General features: G+C 51.9%; 1 protein-coding gene across 3 annotated transcripts in view; it reads left to right on the plus strand.

The window, feature by feature from the left end:
- CHRDL2 (chordin like 2) overlaps nucleotides 1-15,897 on the plus strand; it is a 40,061-nt gene extending 24,164 nt beyond the window's left edge. Inside the window, exons 3-12 of one of the 3 annotated variants that reach the window (XM_003923466.4) lie at nucleotides 294-387; nucleotides 2,468-2,610; nucleotides 4,778-4,871; nucleotides 6,554-6,609; nucleotides 7,322-7,490; nucleotides 8,823-9,017; nucleotides 9,512-9,685; nucleotides 10,840-10,894; nucleotides 15,033-15,125; nucleotides 15,740-15,888. In XM_003923466.4, the coding sequence (XP_003923515.1) occupies nucleotides 294-387; nucleotides 2,468-2,610; nucleotides 4,778-4,871; nucleotides 6,554-6,609; nucleotides 7,322-7,490; nucleotides 8,823-9,017; nucleotides 9,512-9,685; nucleotides 10,840-10,894; nucleotides 15,033-15,125; nucleotides 15,740-15,830 (1,164 nt within the window). In that variant the 3' untranslated portion in view covers nucleotides 15,831-15,888. Of the gene's footprint in view, nucleotides 1-293; nucleotides 388-2,467; nucleotides 2,611-4,777; nucleotides 4,872-6,553; nucleotides 6,610-7,321; nucleotides 7,491-8,822; nucleotides 9,018-9,511; nucleotides 9,686-10,839; nucleotides 10,895-10,978; nucleotides 11,156-15,032; nucleotides 15,126-15,739 lie in introns of those variants that run through there. The other 2 variants (XM_003923467.4, XM_003923468.4) reach the window with 2 other exon arrangements.
- The last annotated feature ends 6,987 nt before the right edge of the window (nucleotides 15,898-22,884 follow it).

Here is a 22,884-nt window from a genome sequence, read left to right on the forward strand (position 1 = left end):
CATCAAGATCAATGTCAAACAGCTCTAGGCTTTTACATGTCTTTCTCTGTGAAAGGGGCACAGTGTTTGAGCAAGTCCATGAACAGGGAGGCACATGGATGTGAGGGCCAAGTGAGGTCCCCTTGGCAGCCAGGGATGGGGAGGGACTGGGCACACGTAATTGTTTTCAGTCCAATCACAGGTTTATGACAAGTACAGAGTTCTGCAGTTGGGGTGGGAGTTTTGGGAAAGGACAGGTACAGGTGGGAGACAATGGTTATTTGAACCAGGGCTGACGCTTGTGTCTCTTTCAGAGTGCCCATGTGAGTTGTTACCGCCTTCACTGCCCGCCTGTCCACTGCCCCCAGCCCGTGACGGAGCCACAGCAGTGCTGTCCCAGGTGTGTGGGTAAGTAGTCATGCTCCTCCCCATCACCCATTGACCTTTCTCCTACTCCCAGTGTGGCCTTCCAGCTGAGGGAGACCCCTGCAAGGAGAGGGGCAGAGGTGTAGATACACAAAGGTGCTCAAGGAGGAAATATCCCAGACCCCAGGCAATGCTGGGGTAGCAGAGACTTTACGTCCTTAAGCAGGCATGCATAGCAAGGGAAGGAGGACATGCAGAAAGTAGCTGCAGGAAACAGGCCTGCTCACCTGGCCTGCTGACTGGCACACGTGGGCTCCAGTCTCTCTCGGGCTGGCCAGAGCTGGAGGGCGTGGACGCAGTCTGGGAAGTGAAGGTAAGTGATCCTGAGCTTCAGGGTCCTGTGGAGAGACCCTAGAATTATCACTGCAGGGGCTGAGAAGGACGAAAAGAGTTGGGTCCTGTTCTCTGAGAATTCTCCCGGTGCTGAGATTCAGGGACTCTATGTATCCTGATGCTAATGTCTATGATTTCATGATTTTAAGATTCTAAGAGCCTCTGAGAATGAGATTCTAGGAAGAAGAGGTCAGAGGAAGGAGAGGTAGTCTGGGAAGGAAACTGGCAAAACCAAGTGTCCAGTGAGGAGCAGGCAGAGAGGAGGCCAACTCGGAGGTGGGAGGGGAAGTTAGGAGGAAAACTGATGTTTAGAAGCGTAAAGTGGCGAAGAGGAGGCTCCAGATTCTGGCCTGGGCTCCGGGCTCTGGAATCAGAGCTTTCCTGTGAGCTGGTGTGGAGTGGGACTCCTTTTCCAGGGGGAGCCCAGTAGGGATCTGACTTGTGGTCCTGACATGGGTCATAGAGATTCCTGGCTCTGGGTCCCTGAGGGGAACGGTGGCTCTCAGCTGCATCCTGCACAGTGAGGGAGTGTCCTTGTGTCTGACGCTAACTCCAGGGGCCTCAGTTCTTCTGGCTGACTTTGGGATTACCCCCCCCACCCCACCCCGTGCTAGGCCCAGGCCTGTTGTGGCTGAAATGCTCTTCGCTCCCTCTCTCGTTCCATCCCCTGCCCTCTGCCTGCAAAGCTCCACTAGTTCTTCAAGACTCTCCTAACCATTGGCCCTTCAGGAAGCCTTTCCCGGCCACCCCTCCTGGGCTAAGTTAGAGGCTCCTCCTCTGTGCTGTCACAACTTCTATGCTTTCGTCTGCCCTAGCCATTACCTGCTACAGCATCATTGCTTGTGGCTTATCTTTCTGCCTAATTAGACTTCAAACTTCTTTTTTAAAAGTTAAAAAAAAAAATTCTGTAGAGATAGGGTCTCACTATGCTGCCCAGGCCAGTCTTGAACTCCCGGAGTCAAATAATCCTCCTACCTAGGCCTCCCAAAGTGCTGGGATTACAGGTGTGAGCCACCACACCCCTAATTTTTTAGTTTGAGTTTATTGATGGCAAGGGCTGAATCTTACTCATTGCTCCATTCTCATTGCCTAGCATGGTGCCTGGAACAGAGAAGTGCTTAGTAAAGGGGTCTTGAATGAATGAGTGGGTTCTCTCAGGACCAGAGGCTTACCCCTGCACCTGGCAGGATGAGGCAGGCAATGGGGAGGGGGGCTCTAGGGGCCAGTGAATGACAGAAGTTTATACAATCACAGGGACAATCATCCCAGCTGGTGCCACTAGAATGTAACCCCATGAGGGCAGGGACTCTTCTGCTCACTGCTGTATTCCCAGAACCTAGAACAGTGCCTGGCACTGAGGAGTGCCTCATGCACCCTCATTCAATGCTGGATGAACTAACTCAGGCCCCACTGAGCAGAAGCTGAGGCTGCCGGCTCTTTCTTCTTGCTCTGGTTGGGGCTGGCTCAGACACTGAAGGGGCTGGAGGGCTGTGGTAGGGACCATGGGAGGGAGGGACACAGTCAGATGTAGGTATCAGAGGGACCTCTTAGTTAGCTGATATGGGGAATGGCTAGCAAGGCCCAGGCCAGAGCTTGGTTTAAATGTCAAGTTGGGGTCAAATGCAACATCTTCAGAAAAGTGGCCTTGTTAATTTCAGCAAAGTTTTTTTTTTTTTAAATTCACATGAAACCTCATTTTCTTCTTCCTTCTGGCCCTCCCCTACTGCAGAACCTCACACTCCCTCTGGGCTCCGGGCCCCTCCAAAGTCCTGCCAGCACAATGGGACCATGTACCAACACGGAGAGATCTTCAGTGCCCATGAGCTGTTCCCCTCCCGCCTGCCCAACCAGTGTGTCCTCTGCAGCTGCACCGTAAGGACTCCTGCCTTTCCTGCAGCACATGCCAGCACTCTGGACCTGCAAGGAACACAGTAGCTTGGACTGTGGGCTGGGGGGATTGTTCCTCCTGGCCAAAGCAAAATGAATGGGCTCAAGGGGAAGGGAACATCTGGGGTTTGGAATGTACTGTCCCTAGCTGGGTCAGGTGACCGTTCTCTGAGCTGCCACACCTTCCTGAGCCTCTGTTTCCCCTAGTAGATGCTGCATTCCTTGAGGGGAGGAAACATGCATTTCATTTCTTTATCCTCTGCTGCTGTCAGTCCAGGGCCTAAAACACAGAAGACATCTGTAATGATTGTTGAATGAAAGAATGAATGCGCAAATGATCAGTTATCAGTCCTGGGGGACAGAGACAGGGCCAGATTATCTGTAGCAAATGGAAATTAACCTGAAGCGACTTAAACTCTTCCTGTCTATTGTTAGAGCTGGACCCCGGGACAGGCAGGGCTGACTCTACACTGTTACCATGGAACAGAGACTGAAGTTGAGCAGGGCCTGCTCTGGAAGGTCTTTAGCCTCCTCCTTGTAGGGGAGCTGGGGTCCAGGCATGGCCTTCCTATAGGTTTGCAGGTGGCTTTCAGCACGTCATTTTTAACCCTGGACTTGGCAACTCATCCATGAATTGGCAGGAGACGCCCCTGCCCTCCTGATTTCCTTACCACCTGATCACCACACTTGGGCCTGTTCCTCTGAGTGCGTAAGGGAGCCTGACCAAGTGATCACTAATGTTACTGAAGACTGGGCATCAGAAACCTGTGTTTGAGCTCCATCACTGTCCCAGTTCCCTGTGTGACCTCGAGCAAGTCACTTCTTTTGGGCCTTCCTCCCACTGAAAAGATGGGGAGTTTTCAGTGACAGAGTCCCATCAGTCTGAGTCTCTGAATCTTAAAGTTTCTGTGCTGTAGAGCAAACAGCCTGCAAATAATGAGCGACTACTTATAAATCAACCTAGTAAGCAATTACCCTTTGCAGAGTGTGAGCCTTTTGCAGTGATCAAGTCTATTGTGTCACCAGGTTCATAGAAATGCCTGGTTTATACACAGTCTCTGAATGACCCTAGGAGAGGGATATCACTATTTATATTCTTCAGATGAGAAAACTGGGGCTCAGAACAGTTAAGTGACTTGACTGAGATCACACAGCTAGTAAGTGACAGAGCTAGAATTCAGGCCCAAGGCCACCTAGGTCCAAAGCCAATGTTCTTCTCCCCACATCCTGCTGCCTGTCCCGGTGGGATGAGGCCTGGATGAGGAGGAGGCTGTGGGGAGAGAGAGTAATGCTGGTGGTGGGTGGTGAGAGCATTCTCAGGATTCCTCTGTTCATTTTCCCTGGGTACTTGGGTCTCCCCTTCTTTCTTCTCATCCCTGATTATATGAGGCTGCCTTGACTTCTGGCCTCACCCAAAGGACCAGAATCCTCATTTCTCAGACTCTCTGGAAAGGGAACAGGGAAAGGTCTCAAGGCAATAGCAACTCCTCCCAGGCATGTTGTGCCTTGTGCTTTTCACAACCAGTCCCTTGCTGGATCTGCGCCCTCCAGATGGGTGTGACCCCCACTTCACAGAGGAGGAGTCTCAGGCCCAGAGGAAAGAAGTGACCACCTAGCGTCACCTGACCCCTGACCCCCAAAAGCCCCTTCCCCTGCAGTCTCGCCTTTCAAGGCTGGATCCCGAAGTTGGAGACCAAGGGCATTCAGTAAAGAGCAAGATGAGCCCAGGTATCACCCACCCGTCCCCCTCCCATGACACTGATTTCAGTAGGAAAAGCTTGAAGACTGGGCCCCGACTGTCTTTCTGACTTGAGACAGACAGCTCAGGCCCCGCTCTGGCTCCTCATCTGTAGGATGGGGAGAATCCCACCTCAAGAGTCGGCAGTGAGAGCCTAGGGACAGCCTGGCTGTGAGTAAGTCAGAAGCTGAAGGCCGGATGTTTCCTGCAGGGCCTGGAAATAGGGCTGGGAGGGCATGGGGGACCCCCTCCCCTCTGAGCTGGCTGCCCCTTGCCCAGGAGATGCTGCTGCTTCCCCTCCCCACCTTAGGGGAGACCACAAGGCCACTTGCTCCCAAGGAAGGGGGTGTTCCTAGCCCGCAAGGCTAGTCCTCATCAGAGCTCATTTCCCAGCCAGTTTGCTCTATCTTTCAGGAGGGCCAGATCTACTGTGGCCTCATGACCTGCCCTGAACCAGGCTGCCCCGCACCCCTCCCACTGCCAGACTCCTGCTGCCAGGCCTGCAAAGGTGAGTCTGTCCCTCCATGTGGCAGCGCTCACTCCATGGGCCTAGACATAGACTGTTAGAGCTGTAAGGAACTGCAAGGGACACCCAGCATGTAGCAGACTGCTCCTTCCTCCAGGGTGGTGGCTGAGCCTGCACCCCCAAGAAAGCAGAGCCTGGCAGAAGCTGATGGGCCACTTATTTTTTTAATGCAGTCCTAGGGGGAGGAAAGAGGGAAAAGAGGAGTGAAGCAGGGAAGAAGAGAGAAGCAATATAGGACTATGTCCAGGGGCTGGCCTCCACTTGCTAACCAAGTGTGACCTGTTGCTCTAGGTAGTCTCTGCTTCTCAGCAAAGTCTGGCGTGGTAGAGGAAGCAGTAAGAATATGTCCACACGCCACTGGTTATCTCTTGAGTCCAAAGGCTCATCCATGGGTGGTACCTCGTGCTGTGCATGTATGGGTGGGTGCTAAGTAGGCTTGGAGCAGAGGCAGGAGTGGGCTGGGGTAAGGAGTTGGGGCAGGGGATGTGGATAGGAGCTGCAGGCTTGAGGAGGGCACTGTGAGGCTGAGCTGGAGGGAAGTGAGGGGATTGCTGCTGTGGTGCCTGCCATGAGGGACAAAGTCTCTGCAATCAGATGAGCTAAGAGGACCATAAGTGGCATGTGAAAGGGACTCCATCTCATCCTGCTTTCCTCACAGCAGAGCTGGTCACAGTACTGGGCTCACCAGAGCTCAGAACATGTCTGTTATACGGAACCCAGATAGAACCTCTGCATAAAACATCGGTTAGTGAAGGGCAGGCTGGGCTTGAGCAGAATGAAGTAGTCAGACTGTTCCCTGCAGGCTAGGGTACTCAACGTAAGCTTCCTGGAGGAGATGACACTCAGGTAGGGGAGTGCTCCATAGTGGATGCATCCCCAGATGTTGGCATTTGGAAGGAGCACTGGACTAGGGGTCAGGTGACTCCAGCTTAGTTCTGGTTCTTCCAGCTAACTCCACAAATTCTTTTCCTTCACTGGGCCTCAGATGTACCCTGTGATTGCTAACACGGTCTAATTCCAATGTTCTGGGTCTTTGAAGCGGGAATAATTGGTGGGAGCCAGACTGTGGAGTGAGGCAAGGGCCAGGGAGAGAGGGGCCCACTCGGGTTTAAGAACCTGTAGGGCTCCAAAGGGCTTTCTGTGCTGGTTTCCCAAGGGAATGGGGACTGCCAGAGTGCTCAGGCTGGAAGGGCCAAGGGGCTGGAGTGTAGGGTCCTCGGAGTATAAACCAAGGCCTGGTGACTTCAAGTGTGGCTGTGTACAGTGGCGGCCCAGGACACTGCATGTATGCAGGCCACAGGGATGGGATTCTGTGCCTTTGGCCATCCATGGTAAATGCTGAAGGATATGGCCTAGTGTCCCAGAGAGGCGAGCTCTCAGTAATGCTGTTTCAAGGAGTTCAGTCCTAATGGTGACCAGGGGGTCAGTACAGGGAAACTGAGGCAGCAACCCAGTTGTAGGGACTTCATCAACCCAACCAGGATGAAGAGAGGCTGTAATGAGAAGTGGAAGAAGTCACCTCTGGGGCAAAGGAGACTGCTTGTGGGCTGGGGCTGCAGCTGTGGCAGTAGGGAAAGGGCAGAGCCTATAGGTGGAGGCCTCAGGGCTCTAGGCAGCAAGGCTGGGGAGCCTGAGGCTGACCCAGCTTCCCTTTGAGTTTTCAGATGAAGCAAGTGAGCAATCGGCTGAAGAAGACAGTGTACAGTCGTTCCACGGGATGGTGAGTGCACAGCCTTAATGACGGAGTGGGGTCAGGGGGCTGGGATCTCGGGCCTCAATCTTACGACTCTGGGGCAGGCAATACTAGTTATTCTCCTCATTTCTTGTTTGTCCCCTGGGTCAGCTACATGAGCCCCCATTATATTCCAGCCCCTCTCCCTAGCTTCCGATCCTGGATCCTATCATGGTTGATGGGCAAGGTGAGGCCTGGGGGAAACAGGTCATCACGCAGGGCAGCAGCAGGCCCCAAACTTCCTCGTTTTCCTCTCGAGAAACACTTTGACACTGTTCCATCTACAGCCTGCATCTCCCCTTAGTCCAGGCACCTTCCTCCCAGGCAATGGCCTCTAACTTGGGCCATTCAAATATGAAGTTCTCCACATCCCTGATCAGCTATATCTGCCAGATCAAGACCCCAGCATGCTCTGCCCACCCCAGCCCCAAAGCCTTGGCTCTGACAAGGCTCAAGAAGGGCTTCATGGAGGCTGGATTTCCAAATCACTATCCTCTGAGAGTTTTTCAAGGGTCAGACTGTCTGAAAACATCTTAGACCTCATCCAGATCTTTCTATCCCTGGCCGCTGCCCTCTCTTCTCTGGGAAGTCATGCTGGGGTCTCCCCACAGCCTCTTGCTGCAGCCTGTCTTGCTGTTCTGGCTCCAGCTGGGGCCTGCCATGCTCAGTTAGTGACCTTCATCCTTCCTTCCACTGGCAGAGACATCCTCAGGATCCATGTTCGAGCAATGGTAGCAGAAGGAGAGGTCCAGGCACCCCAGCCCCCACTGGCCTCAGCGCCCCTCTGAGCTTCATCCCTCGCCACTTTCGACCCAAGGGGGCAGGCAGCACAACTGTCAAGATTGTCCTGAAGGAAAAACATAAGAAAGGTGGGGACCAGACCCTCCTCCAATCTGTGAGGCAGGGAAGTGGGGCCCTGACTGCTCCCACCTCCCACCCCCACCCCTCTGCACCCTCCACTCAGCAGTTCTCCAATTCCAACTTGGCCATGAGCTTGTAGACTCGAAGAGCATCAAAACCGAAGGAAGGTACTCTTAAAGATCACCAGGTTCACACCGCCATCTGACAGATGAGGACACTGAGGTTCAGAGTATTGACTTAGAGACAGAACTAGTCCTGGAAATAGCACAAGATTATTTGTTTTTTGTTTTTTGTTTTTTGTTTTTTGTTTTTTTGAGATAAAGTTTCACCCTTGTTGCCCAGGTTGGAGTGCAATGGTGTGATTTCAGCTCACTGCAACCCCAACCTCCAGGTTCAAGCAATTCTCCTGCCTCAGCCTCCTGAGTAGCTGGGATTATACACATGTGCCACCACACCCAGCTAATTTCATATTTTTAGTAGAGACGGGGTTTCTCTATGTTGGTCAGGCTGGTCTCAAACTCCCAACCTCAGGTGTTCTGCCCACCTGGGCCTCCCAAAATGCTGGGATTACAGGTGTGAACCACAGCACCTAGCCTACAAGATTTTTTTTTTTTTTTAAGCATCTACCATGTCTTTGCTGGGAAGAAGGGGAGACAGAACAGATAGATGGGAAATGGGAAATGGAAAATGGTCTCTGCCCTTGAGGGGCTCATAGACTAGTTGGGGAGACAGACATGTAAATAAATGACTTTAATATAAGGAAGCGTGCTGAGGGAAGGATTTTGACGAAGGAAGGAGCAGAGCTGGGCTGCAGGAGGACAGTGGAGATGAAGTAGGGAAGGAGGCCAGATGGGCAGCCATGGCCACAGAAGGTGAGAAAAGAGACCTCCCTGCAGGACACGCCAATTGCTGGAGAGGGAAGAGCTCTGGGGCTACTGAGTGCTGGCCCCGCCTTGTTCAGATGGGACACTGAGGCAGAGGGAGGAAGGGACCTGCCAGGGCTCACATGGCCAGGTGGTAACAGAAGTTGATCTCAGTTCCACCACAAGATCAGCACTCTCTTTGCTCCCACAAAAGTGCCCTGAAGGGCAAGGGAGGACTCTCCATCTCAGCAAGTTCCTTCTGGGCCTGTCTCAGCTCTGAGTGCTGCGGAGGAGCGTGGGGCGGGTGTCGGGGAGAGGGGTTGTTTTATACCCTAACCTGTGCTTTGCAGGCAGTGTGGCTGGGCTGGACTGGTAAAGCAAGGGCTCCCCAAGGGCCCACCCCACCCGCTGCTGGACCAGGGGCCCTGGCCGGGTCTGAGGCTCTGATCCTCCTCCCTTCCCACCCTCCTTGTTCAGCCTGTGTGCATGGTGGGAAGACGTACTCCCACGGGGAGGTGTGGCACCCAGCCTTTCGTGCCTTCGGCCCCCTGCCCTGCATCCTATGCACCTGTCAGGATGGCCACCAGGACTGCCAGCGTGTGACCTGCCCCACCGAGTACCCCTGCCATCACCCCGAGAAAGTGGCTGGGAAATGCTGCAAGATTTGCCCAGGTACACAGGGGCACTGGGAACAGGGAGGGCGCTGGTCAGAGTGAGCCCTGGGTCTCTCTCTCCAGGGCCACAGACACTTAGAACATTTCAGACATGGAAGGGGGCATGCATCAGTGTCACAGGATGCAGGGTGTGTCAGAAACACAGGAGTGGAAAATGCCAGATGAAAATATTAAATGGATAGAACCATGCAGTGTTATGATAATAGATTCAGAGGTTGTTAATATAGACAGAATCAAATAATATTCTGGATTCCATGAAGTCACAAAATGTTAGAATATTAGAGCCTTTTTTTTTTTTTTTTGAGATGAGATTTCACCATGTTGGCTAGGCTGGTCTCAAACTCCCAACCTCAGGTGATCCACCCACCTCAGCCTCCCAAAGTGCTGGGATTACAGGCATGAGCCACCATGCCCAGCCAAATATTAGAATTTTTGAGAGGTACAGCCAATGTGTATTGAATTGAATACTTCACAAGATTCTTGTCTCTCCAGAGGACAAGGCAGACCCTGGCCACAGTGAGATCAGTTCTACCAGGTGTCCCAAGGCGCCGGGCCGGGTCCTTGTCCATACATCGGTATCCCCAAGCCCAGATAACCTGCGTCGCTTTGCCCTGGAACATGAGGCCTCAGACCTGGTGGAGATCTACCTCTGGAAGCTGGTAAAAGGTGAGCGTTGGCCCACTCCCAGCAGGGTGTACCTCTGGCCGGTTCCCACTCCTGTGCCCCAAACCCCACAGGGGCCTTACGGACGTTTTGCTGATCAAGTGCCTCTGACTGCCCCTCCAGGTTTAAGAGCCCCCGATTCTAAGATGCAGAGAGATAATGGGCCAGACTGTGGTTCTCTACAGTTCTGATAAGCTCCTCCCACTGCTGCCAAGGCTTGATAGTGCTCCCTCTCCTGGGGTGAAGGTGCTGTTGCACCTTGCGAGGAGCCAGGCAGGGTGATGCCTGCCCTGGCGAAATAGACAGATGTCTAATGGCAGGATTTCAGCACTTGGGGGGTCTTCTCAGGCAGGAGGGCCCTCACAGCATCCTCAAAGTAGGAGGTCCTGGAGGCTGGCTGTGTTCAGCCTTTTTTAAGAGGTGGATCTTATCATTCCAAGGTAAGTGGACATCAGAACCATAGTTCTCATTCTATGAGAAACCCACCCTCTTCACCAGTCTGCTCCTATCACCAGTTGAAGGTCAAGAGGAGTTTTTCTTACTTTTTTTTTTTTTTTTTTTTTTTTGAGTCAGGGTCTCAGTCACCCAGGCATGATCTTGGCTCACTGCAACCTCATCCTCCTGGGCTCAACCGATCATCCCATCTCAGCCTCCTGAGCAGCTGGGACCACAGTTGCGAGGCACTACGCCCAGCTAAGTTTTGTATTTCTTGTAGAGATGGAGTTTTGCCATGTTGCCCAGGCTAGTCTGTAACTCCTGGACTCTAGCAATCCTCCCACGTCTGCCTCCCAAAAGTGTTGGATTATAGGCATGAGCCACCATGCCCAGCGAGGAGTTTCATTGATAAGGGAATTACTGAAAGTTCAGTTTCGTGACCTTTCTTGTAAAACTTAAGTCCTCTGGGTAGAGTGAACTGCTAAGTCATGAACCAAACTAAACTCTTTTTAAGTGTGAATCAGTTCTAACGTTCCTTTCCTCTTCTGATGGTTTTGGCTGGCAGGGTGGGGGTGGAAGAGGGAACGATGATTAGAAAATGACGATGATAATAATAACCAATGTGTGTAGCACTTTGGAGTTTACAAAGTGCTTTCACATTCACTATCTCATTTGATCCTCAACGATCCTGAGAGTTAGGTATTATTATCCCCATTTTACAGATGAGGAAACTGAGGCTCAGAGAGGTGAAGTACCTGGCCCAAGGCCACACAGCCAGTAAGTGGAGGACGGGAGCTAGAGCCCATGTCTTGTGGCGTCAGATGCGGCTCTTTCCCTGCTCTACTCTGCCCCCTGTCGTAGGAGGAATGGATGAAGAAAGTGGAGCTGTTCAGCCTGAAGAAGAGAAGACTCAGGGGGACAGGACTGCTGGCTTCGTGGCTCTGAAGGGCTGCCCCAGGGAGAGGGAGCAGGCGTATTCTGAGTGACCGCAAGGGTCAAACAATAAGCAGGGGCTTTCGGTTTGAATCCTACCTCTGCCAGTTTGAATCCAGACTCTGCTATATCTTAGCTGTGTGGCCCTGGGCAATCACGTGATCTCTCTGGGCCTCAGTTTTCTCTTTTAAGAAGTGGGAAAGACGGTTTTTGGAGGATTAACTGACATGACATCAGTGCAGCCCCTGACATACAGCAGACACTAAAAATGTCAGTCTTTTCATTTCACCACATCGGGTTGGTGAGAAATGCAGAGGCAGTTTGCAGCTCCATGAGAGGAAGAACTTGCTCACACTTAGAGCCTTCTGCCAGTGGAAGGGAAGGAGCAAGCTCCACTTATGAGAAGCGTGCAAGCAGGGGCTGGTGCGGATTCCGTCTGCAGCTGGGCAGTTAGAGATTCAATGACCCTTACAATTTTTTGAGGCTTAAGATTCCATCAGCCCCGGCTGGGTCTGGTGGCTCACGCTTGTAATCCCAGCACTTTGGGAGGCCAAGGTGAGTGGATCACTTGAGCCCAGGAGTTTGAGACCAGCCTGGCCAACATGGTGAAACCCCATCTCTATTAAAAATACAAAAATTAGCCAGGCACAGTAGTAGGTGCCTGCAATCCCAGCTACTCAGGAGGCTGAGGCAGGAGAATCACCTGAGCCTGGGAGGAGGAGGTTGCAGTGAGCTAACATTGTGCCACTGCACTCCAGCCTGGCCGATAGAATGAGACTCCTCTCAAAAAACAAAGAAAGAAAAAGATTCCATCAGTCCCTGAGCAGGTTTTGGTCACATGTTTACTGTGGCCTCTCTCCCTCTGCTGCCCCCAACTAAGTGCTGGGACACAGAGCATAATGGGTCAGCCTCTGTCCTTAGTACGTCATGGCTTAGTGACCTGGGTCCAGCAGGAGCTTATTGGGAGCTGAGCTGGTCGAGGAAGGCTTCATGAGGATGGGCCTCAATGATTTAAAGAGGCAATGAACATAGTATCACTAAAAATTAAAATAAATATGCAAGAAGGGTACACTGCAGCCAGGATGGCAGTGAGAACCTCAAACGCTGGCTCCAGAGTTCACGCTCATATGCCCTGGGCTCTGTAATTGGTGTGTGGCAGGCACTATATATAATGGATTTCATTTAAACCTCAAGAAACCTAAGGGGTACGTATTAATGCCCCCATTTTGCAAGTAAGAAAACTGAGTCTGAGAGGTAAAATAACTTACTCAAAGTCACACAGTTTAAGCAGTAAAGCAAAGATTCAAATCCAGATCTGACTGTCCCCAGTGCCACCTCCACAGAGGTGACCTTGTGATTTTAGGGAGGTGCCTGAGAATGGCCAAGGTGTGCCAAGATGGCACAGTGGGGGCATAGCTCATGGCCAATCTCATCGTCACCAGGCCCAGCAGAAAAGGAAAAACAATTAACGTCACAATGCCAGGCCCTACCATCCTGTCACTAGCAAACTGCACCTCATCTCCTGACCCTGTGGTTGCCTGAATGCCCCATCAGCCTCCCTGTTCCCTCCCTGTCCCAGACTGTGGGAGTTAAAACAAACACTCCCCACAGTTGATTGTCAGTGGGAACCACTCACTGTTTCCCCAATCCGAGGAAACAAAGTGGGCAGGCAGATGCTAGATGAGGCCACAACACAAGGGGTCAGCCCCAGACACCAGAATCTAAGCAGATAGTTGGCTTAGGGTTAAGGATCTTTTAGATTCTAAAGTTTCACAGTAGAAAAGATGTCAGGGTTCTCAATTCCAAGCCCTGCCTGAGAAGAAAGCCCCCCTGCAGCCTCCTGATGGCCTGATGGTGTCTGGCGCCTGACTGAACACACCCCCACTCCCACTCCAGACAAGTGACTTCACTTCCAACACTGAATGGCTCAGCCCAAAGGGCATCTGACTGCACACTGAGCTGAGCCTATCCTGTGTCCCTGGACTCACGCATTGGTGCCACCTCTGCATTGAGGATCCATAGAGCCTACCTGCCCTTAGACCTGCACAGCCCTTCAAAGGGCAAGAGGCACAACCATGACCCTCAGGCTAGCTCTTGATTCCAGGCCAGAGACCCAGTCCTTTCAATTACGCTTTACAGACTACAGTGTAGGAACCTACCCTCATCCCTCCCACATTCTCTTCAGTTTTTCTGTGACCTGGGAGCATGCGGCAGCAGGCCTGTGCAGAAGGACCCATCCCCATCTCATCCCATGCTTGTTGTCTGCTGTATGATAGAGCCCCTGAGTCTTTGGAGTTGCTTCCATATCCTGGTCCTTGCCATCTGGGCTAGGGGTCCATGGAGAGTACTGGACATTTCCTGATTCCTGGAACTCAGTGCCAGGATCAGGGTTTTCTGTTCCCCTTGGTGGGAATCCTGCACTGATTCCCATAAGCAGGGTCAGTTACTGGTCTTCTTAAAGGCAGTGCTGGCCTAGCAGAGGCCTTGCTGGTTGCATCTGTTCTTTCTGGCCAGAGACTTTGGTGGGTAACAGCTGGTACGACCTCACAGCCCATGTGCTCAGGGCTTTAGAGCCATGTGTGGTGCCAGTGGCCAGCTCCCCATGAGATGCAAACATCAGGGGATCCAGCTAGTACCTCATTCCCCCTTGGGGCCTGGCCTAGGGTTCATGTATCCATTCATCCATCTATCCATCCAGGGATACATTCATTCATTCTACATGCCTAATGTGGGCCAGGCTCAAGGAACCCAGAGAAGAAAGCCCTCTGGGAGTCCCCAGTCTGGTAGAGGAGGCAGGAGTAGACACAATGAGAGCACATTAGAAACATGCACAATCACAGACAGAAGCCAGGTGCTGTGGGTGCCCCAAGGAGGAATTGCCTCGGGTGGATTAGGGAAGACTTCCCAGCTAAGGTTTGGAGCTCTCCCAGCTAAGGCTTAGGAGTTCATTTGGTGTCAATAGTAGGAGTAGTGGCCGGGCATGGTGGCTCATGCCTGTAATCCCAGCACTTTGGGAGGTCAAGGCAGGTGAATCATTTGAGGTCAGGAGTTCGAGAGCAGCCTGGCTAACAAGGTGAAACGCTGTCTCTTCTAAAAATAAAAAATAAAAAAATTAGCCAGGCATAGTGGCAGCCACCTGTCATCCCAGCTACTCAGGAGGCTGAGGCAGGAGAATCGCTTGAAGCTGAGAGACGGAGGTTGCAGTGAGCTAAGATCATGCCACTGCACTCCAGCCTGGGCAACAAGAGTGAAACTCCATCTCAAACAAAATAAAAATAGTAGAAGTAGAAGGCAATAGTAAAAAGTGTTCCAGCAGAGGGAATGGCATTTGAAAAGGCTTGGCCTCCTCGGGGGATGTCAAGCATTTGGTTAGGGCTAGGGCACAGGCAAGGCAGTGTAACTCTGCCACTTGCTAGTTCTTCGGTATCTGAATAAGGACCATTGATTTTTATCATATGTTCTACGCCCTGAGAAAAGCGTGACCAGTGCACAGGGGCCAGCCGACCTTCCTGCCCCCCTTTCCTTTTTCCTTCTCCCTTCTCTACCTCCTGCATCCCCCCTCCCTCCCTCGCTCCCTGCACTGGGGACAGTGGGTGCTATGAGAACAGGATGGTGCTGGTGACAGGAGCAGGGTCAGCAGAGAGAACAGATGGAAGGACACAGGCTTCACTGTGGAGGTGACAGGACGTCAGGGAAGGGGAATGACAGGGTGGTGCTACGTGTGCTAATGACCTCAGCTAGGACTGCAGATTAGAGGGGAGTGAAAGGGGTTAGGACTCTAGTGTAGTGACCCAGACAAGACAACAGGGGCCTGGGTGAGGATAGCAGCAGCGAGATAGGAGAATAGATTCAAAAGATTGAGGAAATGTCATCAGCAGGATTTTGTGTCTGATCAGAATAAGGGGAGGGGAGGGAGTGACTGGGTCGCTCAGTTTCACTAAGTTCCTGCTTTTCCTGCTCACATCCTTGTCTCTGCCCTCAGGAATCTTCCACTTGACTCAGATCAAGAAAGTCAGGAAGCAAGACTTCCAGAAAGAGGCACAGCACTTCCGGCTGCTCGCTGGCCTCCACGAAGGTAGGAGCCTGGGCTGAGGGACGGGGTATGGGGAAGAAGGCAGGGACACAGGCCAGAGCCTCTCTGGGAGTTCCCAGGCTGCTGGTGCTGGGAGGAGGGGCTGTCAGCCACAGACGTCAGTTCCCAGCACAGGAATCCAGTGGGAGTCTGAGCCAGAGATTTCCCAACTCCAGAGCGGGAAGGTGAAGCAGAGCTGGCTGGATTTGGTCTTGGGGGTGGGGGGAGACAGGGCTGTGGACAGGGGAGATCTAAGCCTCCAAACCTGGGTGCTGCCCCCTCCCTCTCTACTGGAACGTTTCCCACTTTCCTCCTATACCTTACTCTTAGGAAGATGGACCCAGGTGGGGCTTCCCGTCGGGGAGGGGAGGTCCCAGAGGGGGAGAATTATCAACAGGTGTCAGGAAAGCAGCTCTGTCCCCCAGTGTTGGTTGTTTGAAAGCTGGGTCATGTGCCCCAGCTGTGGGATGGGACAGTCATCTCCACGCTCCCTGTGGGCTCCAAACCCTGGCCCCTGCAGTTCCTCCCGGCCCAGGGCTTCTCCAGCCCCAGCACTGCCTCTGTTGGGCACGTGCAGACACATGCGCCCATTCTCTCTTCTGCCCTCCTCCACACAGGTCACTGGAACGTCTTCCTAGCCCAGACCCCGGAGCTGAAGGTCACGGCCAGTCCAGACAAAGTGACCAAGACGTTATAACAAAGACCTAAACAGTCGCAGATATGAGCTTTATCATTGTTATTATGTATTAATAAATAAGAAGTTGCATTACCCTCAGCCCTGCCTTCTGGGTTCATATCCAGTCTCCCGCATGCTCTCCCAGAGACTCTGCAAGGCAGGCCTGGTTATCCCCATTTTACAGGGGTGGAAACCCCGAGATCCAGAAGGGACAGAGAATGGTCCCAGTCCTCACAGTGAGTTGTCACGGGAGCCAGGGCCAGCTCTCCCAGCCCCCTCACCCAGGCCCCCCACTGCAGCGCCTCCTGCTTTTCCTGGCAGCCCCCCTCCCACAGCTCTTTGACGCTGAGCCTCAGAAAGAGGAATGACTCTAATTAGCCAGGGGAGGGCGTTCACAGAACCTTAAAGCATTTTCCAACAAATATTCCTGGGATCCTCACCACCGTCTTCACACCCTACATGAGGAAAGGGAGTTAGGGAGGAGCAGCAGGCCGTCGTTTGCGCGAAGCTGCTGAGCTGCTGAGCAGCAGATCTGGAGTTGGAAGCCAGATCTCTCACTTCAGGCTAGCACCCTGTCCCCAGTTCCACAGCATGGCCAGTGTCACAAGCCCAGAGAGCCTCACCTCAGAGGATTTCCAAGACTGGAAATCAGATTGCCAGCCTGGCACCATGCTCTGAGAAAAAGGCCCAACAGTTACAATTAAAGACACCATTAGGGCCAGGCGCAGTGGCTCATGACTACAATCCCAGCACTTTGGGAGGCCGAGGCAGGAGGATCATCTGAGGTCAGGAGTTCAAGACCAGCCTGGCCAACTTGGTGAAACCCCATCTCTACTAAAAATACAAAAAATTAGCCAGGCGTGGTGGTGCATGCCTGTAATCCTAGCTACTCAGGAAGCAGAGGCAGGAGAATTGCTTGAACCCAGGAGACGGAGGTTGCAGTGAGCTGAGATTACGCCACAGCACTCCAGCTTGGGTGACACAGGAAAAGTCCATTTCAAAAAATAACCAGAATAAAATAAAGACACCATCAATTATTTATCCTGCACACGTGTACAAATCCTTATAATTTCAAAGATGTTTTAATGCCCTTGATTTCACTGAAGGCGAACAGAAGAGGCACTACCCATACTCTAGAGAGGAGGAGATGGGCTCAGGACCACCACCTGTCTTCCCCAAAGCCTCACAGTGGTGTGCTGAAGCCAGGGCTAGAACTCAGGTGTCCCAGCCCCAGGCAGGGTTTTCTCCTCAGGACAGCTGGTCTCAAATCTCTCACAACCATGGCTCCTCCATCCCCTCCCCAGAAATGGTGGACAGTAGTGACTGGACTAGATTTGGGGTTGAGGGAGAGTGGAGAGTAAGTGTGTACCTGGCATCTCACTTGGTGACACCTTCTGGGAGGAGAAGCCAGAAGTTTCAACTGAGCACACACTGAAGCTCAGGAAGTATCCATAGCCCTCTGCGTATATGATACGTCTGGAGAGAAAGCTGGGCTAGAGGTGGGGATTGGGAGCTATTGGCCTGTAGGTGGTAACTAAAGCTGGGAGAGGGGGTGCACTGGCCTGGGAGAGATGGAGGAGTAAACAGAGTAGGAGCAGGATGGACCCGGAGCATCAGCAAAGGGTTGGCATGGTGGACAGGGAACAGGTGGGGGAGCAGGGCACTGAGAGGGCCAGGAGTGAGGCTGGCAATGTGACCTTCAAGGAGACAAGGAGGCTCCAATGGCCACAGCAGCGAGCTAAGTCAGGAGAGCTGAGAGGTGGGAGCTGGGTTTTAAGGGCCGAGATAGCTTCTGGGAAGTTAGGAAACAGACAAGTGTTTTGAAAAAGCTGGCAATAAAGAAGAGAGGCAGGGCCATGGCTACTGTGCACATGGGCTTGAGGAAGACAGCTTTTTGGCTGGGAGCAAGTCTCGATGATGAGGCGATGCCCCAGGAAAGGGAAAGTCAGGAGAAACAGGAGTGAGGATGGAGGAAGACAAGATTTCGGGATGAGTTTTATCCATTCTTCCTTGGCCTCTAACCTGCTGCATAACCCTACTCATCTCCCCATGAGTGTGACAGGGGAGAGGGGAGAGGGGGTCTGCTAGGGCTGACTAGCCCTGCCCACCATGGGGTTCCCAAGGCTCCATCAGGGAGTCCCATGGGATCCATTGTTCCACTGGTGGCCAGGCTGGGCACAGAGTGGGCTCCAGCTGGGGTAGTGACATCCTGCCCATTGGTTAACAACGCACATTCAAATCCATTGTCTCATCCAATCCCTACACAGCCCAGTGAGGTGGGGCTTGTTGACCAGATCAGATGAGGGAACTAAGTAAGGCTCTAGGGAGAGAGGGTCACAATAACATGGGCAGTTCGTTTCTAACGGAGGCCTACGATTCTGTATTGAAAAGACTTAATTTTATTTAATTTTTTTGTGCAACTTCATGGAGGACATGAAAAATTTTGTTGCATGTATATAATGTGTAGTGATCAAGTCAAGGTATTTAGTGTTTCCATCACCTGAATACATTTTTGTTAAATACAGTCACCTTACTGTGCTATCTTTTCTTTTCTTTTCTTTTTTTTTTTTTTTTTTTTTTTTTGAGACGGAGTTTCGCTCTTGTTACCCAGGCTGGAGTGCAATGGCGCGATCCCGGCTCACCGCAACCTCCGCCTCCTGGGTTCAGGCAATTCTCCTGCCTCAGCCTCCTGAGTAGCTGGGATTACAGGCAGGTGCCACCATGCCCAGCTAATTTTTTGTATTTTTAGTAGAGACGGGGTTTCACTATGTTGACTGGGATGGTCTCGATCTCTTGACCTCGTGATCCACCTGCCTCGGCCTCCCAAAGTGCTGGGATTACAGGCTTGAGCCACCGCGCCCAGCCTCTTACTGTGCTATCAAACGCGGAACTGAATCCTTCTGTCTTACTGCATGTCTGTACCTTCAGGCCAGTGTTCCTCATTCTCCCACTCCCCACATCCTTCCCAGTCTCTGTCATCCACCTTTCCACTCTCTACCTTTATGTGATAGGAATCTGTATCCTTATGGGACCTGGGCAGGGGCAGGCACCACAAACCTGGGCTCAGAGCCCCCATTCCACTCGGCCTTCCCAGGTAGCTTTCTGGCCCTGAAATGTGATCATCCTTCATGATGTCAGGCCGGGCCTCCAGGGTTCCTGGGGATATTTCCTCCTCCTCCGGCAGCTGTCACGTCACCTCCCCTTGTCCCCCCACGAATACTGGGCTCTGGGAAATGGCAGTATTTCTGAGAAACAGGACGTGGCCTGTGGTTTAGGGCTAGCCTGGGGGTGAGGGAAGGCCTGGGGCCCCACCGGGCACAATGGCATCTCTCTCTGGGGCTGGCTCAGCCACCCTGCTTCCCCTCACCCTGGTCCGAGGAAGACACCCCCTGCCTGCCACGTCCTCTATCAGAGTGAGTTCATGGAATATGAGCAGGAACTGCTGTAGGAGGCTGGCTGAGTTTGGAAAGGGGATGAGCTGGCATGGATTTCTATGTATAGGGCATTTTCTCAGACTTTCTAGAATTAGAACCTGGATCTCTGGTACCCAGCTCAAGATGCACTAATTTTATGACCACATAAAATTTGATTTCTCTCACCAGTCCCACCTTTATCTTCCCCCAGCATACATTGGAGCTCACATATTTGCCCAAAGTCAAACAGCAACTGTGAGATGGGGCTGTGATTGGAACCCACAGGGTCTCACTTCGAAGTCCGGGCCTCTCCTGCCCGGTGACATCTGGGCAGAGATCAGCCTTCTCACCAGCTCCCCTGCCACCAGCCTCTCCTCCCCCAGTCCTGCCCCTTCCCGGGAAGTCTTGCCTATCGGAATGGTCTTTCAAAAACACAAATCTGACCATGCCTCTCCCTTATTAAGCCCCTCTCTAAATGAGTTTTCTTTGTCCTCAGGATGACACCAAAGCTCCCCGGCACTCCCTGACCCTTTATGATCTGATTCCTGCCGCTTTTTCAGTCCAACCCTTGGGTTTATCTCCCAGCAACACCCAAGGGTCCTGCTGCATCAGCTGACCAAGATGGAATGGATCTGGGCTTCAGGAAAACCTGAATAATGGACTCTGACTGACACTATCAGAATGTTCCCTCTCTGTTCTCACTCTGTTGCCCCTGAATAGCCACACCTTCTTTCCAACCAACTCTTTCAAGAAGACAACTCACTATGCACTGTTGAGCATCCTAAGAGCTCCCAACCAGATCGGGTACAAAGGACCTCCCTTTCCCGTTCCAATAGAAATGTTTTGGGGAGGAACTCTGACTGGTCCATACTGGGTGACATACAGCCAGTCTTGGATAGTTAGGGATGAGGTGCTAGCATCACATGATTGGAGTGGGGGAAGAGCAGCACCCCAAAAGTAAGGGAGTGGGTGGCAAACACAGGGAGTGGTCACCAAAGGGAGCCCTGTTCCCAGACCACCACTGCTACAACTTTCTTTTTTCTTTTTTTTTTTATTTAAAGACGGGATTTCACCATGTTGGTCAGGCTGGTCTTGAACTCCTGACCTCAGGTGATCCGCCTGCCTTGGCCTCCAAGGTGCTTGGATTACAGGCATCAGCCACCACACCCGGCCTGCTACAACTTTCTTGGACCTGTGTCCTTTCTTCCATGGCTTTGCTAAGCTATTTCCTCTTTCTGGAATGCCTTTCCCTATTTTATGCCTGTACAATTCCATTTTATCTTTCAAGATTGGAAAGATAAAATGATGGCTCATGTCTATAATCCCAGCCCTTTGGGAGGCTGAGGCAGGTGGATCACCTGAGGTCAGGAGTTCGAGACCAGCATGACCAACATGGAGAAACCCTGTCTCTATTAAAAATACAAAATTCACCAGGTGTGGTGGCACACACCTGTAATCCCAGCTACTTGGGAGGCTGAGGCAGGAGAATCGCTTGAACCGGGGAGGTGGAAGTTGCAGTGAGCAGAGATCGAACCATTGCACTCCAGCCTGGGCAACAAGAGGTTGGGCTTTGCAGGGGTAGGGCTTTTCTTTTTTGAAACTCCGTCTCAAAAAAAAAAAGAAAAGAAAAAAAAGAAAAGAAAGAAAGGAAAGCCCTACCTAGTCTTTGGCTGCCCCTGCATTGTCGGCTCCTCACCAGTGGAACTCATCCTTTTATATTGTAGTGATCTGTTTCTCCCATAGGACAATAAGTGTCTGAAACCAGAGACCACATGTTAGCATCTCTGCACTTCCAGCCCCTAGCATGGTCCCTAGACCACAAGAGGCATTCAATATATGCTAAATGAAGGAAGTCAGCATGACAATGATGGTAAAGGCAACCGTGGTAAGAGGTGGTTGACTGCTGACACATAGTAGGCACTTAATAAATGGTTGTTCAACCCTTGAATGATCATCACTACCATTGCCACTGCCATTCCTGCCCCCACCACCGTTACCGCCCCCTCCACCACCAGGACCGCCCCTTACACTTGCAGGGCCCAGGCAACAATGCACGTGGAGACTACGTACTACATCCTAAATATTTATACTATTATATGAATATGTTTTGTGTTCCTACCTTGACAAATATAACTTCTTAATGGCCTAGAAAGCCAAATTCAAATGTAAAATTTTATGAATTCTTGGCCAGAATATATAAGCCCAGGGAGAGCCAACCCTTGACCCTGGCTTCCAGCTGTTGGCCCACTTCTTTCCTCATTTCACCTCCATCCTCTACTGTAAGGCATCCTGTACACAGATGTAGGGACACCCCAATCTGCATGTCTATGGTGGTTTTAAAACACGTCCACAAACGCTTTTATGCTCCTCCCATTGAGAGATAGCCCATGTGTGACCCATGTCCTCACCCTTTAAATTTGAGTAGGCTGTGACTCATTTGTACCAATTGAATGAAACAGAAATTATAAGGGGTGAATTCCAAGGCTAGGTCAGAAAAGGCAATGCAGCTACTGCTTTGTTTACAGAGATAATTGCTTTTGGAGCCCTGAGCCACTTGTACAAAGTCCACCTGCTACGAGGCCACCATACTGTGAGGAAGCCAAGATGACATTGGTGACGCACATATGTGCTCCACTCAACAGCCCCAGCCGAACTCTGGCCAGCTATTGGAAACAGCAAGCAGATATGAAAACAAAGACCCCTTCAGGGGACTCCAGCCCCCAGCCTAGAGTCTCCCCCGCTGAGACCCCAGACATTGTGGAACAGAGACAAATCATTCCCACTGTGCCATGCCCAAGTCACTGACTCACAGAATTCATGGGCATTAAAAAACAGTTGTTACTGGGCATGATGGCTCACACCTATAAACCCAGAACTTTGGGAGGCTGAGGCAGGAGGATCATTTGAGCCCAGGAGTTTGAAACTAGCCTGGGCAACACAGCGAGAACCTGCCTGTATAAAAAATTAGCTGCGCATGGTGGCGCACATCTGTAGTCCCAGTTATTCGAGAGACTGAGGTAGGAGAATCGTTGAGCCAGGGAGGTCAAGGTTGCAGTGAGCTATGATTGTGCCACTGCATTCCAGCCTGGACAACAGAGCAAGACCCTCAAAAATAAATAAATAAATAAGTTGTTAAAGCTGCTAAATTTTGGGGTAATTTTTAATGCAGCAAAAGCAAATGGAACTTGTTCAAATGTTATCCAGAGCCCCAGCAAACTACCCCTCAGGCTTAGAGAACAGACCTAGGGAAGAGGACTGTGCAGTATAAGAAGCAGACTCAGGACTGCTTGGGCAGAGAATTCCAGGATCCTAGGTTCCCAGTGTGGTCCAGAGGGAGGTGGGGTGCACATCCCCTCAATCCCATGGACTTCTTGGGCTGTGGGTAGGAATGTAGCTGAAAATGGGTCAGAATGGGGCCCTCCAGAGGGCATGGCCCAGGGTGGAGGTCCCTCTTTCCTGTGCTTAAAGGTGGTCCTGCCCTCCTTCACCACCATCACTACCTACTACTACCAGCACAGGGGCTGTAACTGTCCTCTGCGTCCAACTGTGTCCTCAAAAGCCTCCAGTCTGGAGAGGGAAAGAGAGATGCAAACCATGACAACAGAGAGTGACAAACACTCAGAAGAAGGTGCAGGGGGGCTGTGAGAAACCACGGCCAGGGGGCGGGGAGAGA

This window comes from Saimiri boliviensis, chromosome 6, assembly GCF_048565385.1.
Source record: "Saimiri boliviensis isolate mSaiBol1 chromosome 6, mSaiBol1.pri, whole genome shotgun sequence".
In the NCBI taxonomy this organism is placed as follows: domain Eukaryota; kingdom Metazoa; phylum Chordata; class Mammalia; order Primates; family Cebidae; genus Saimiri; species Saimiri boliviensis.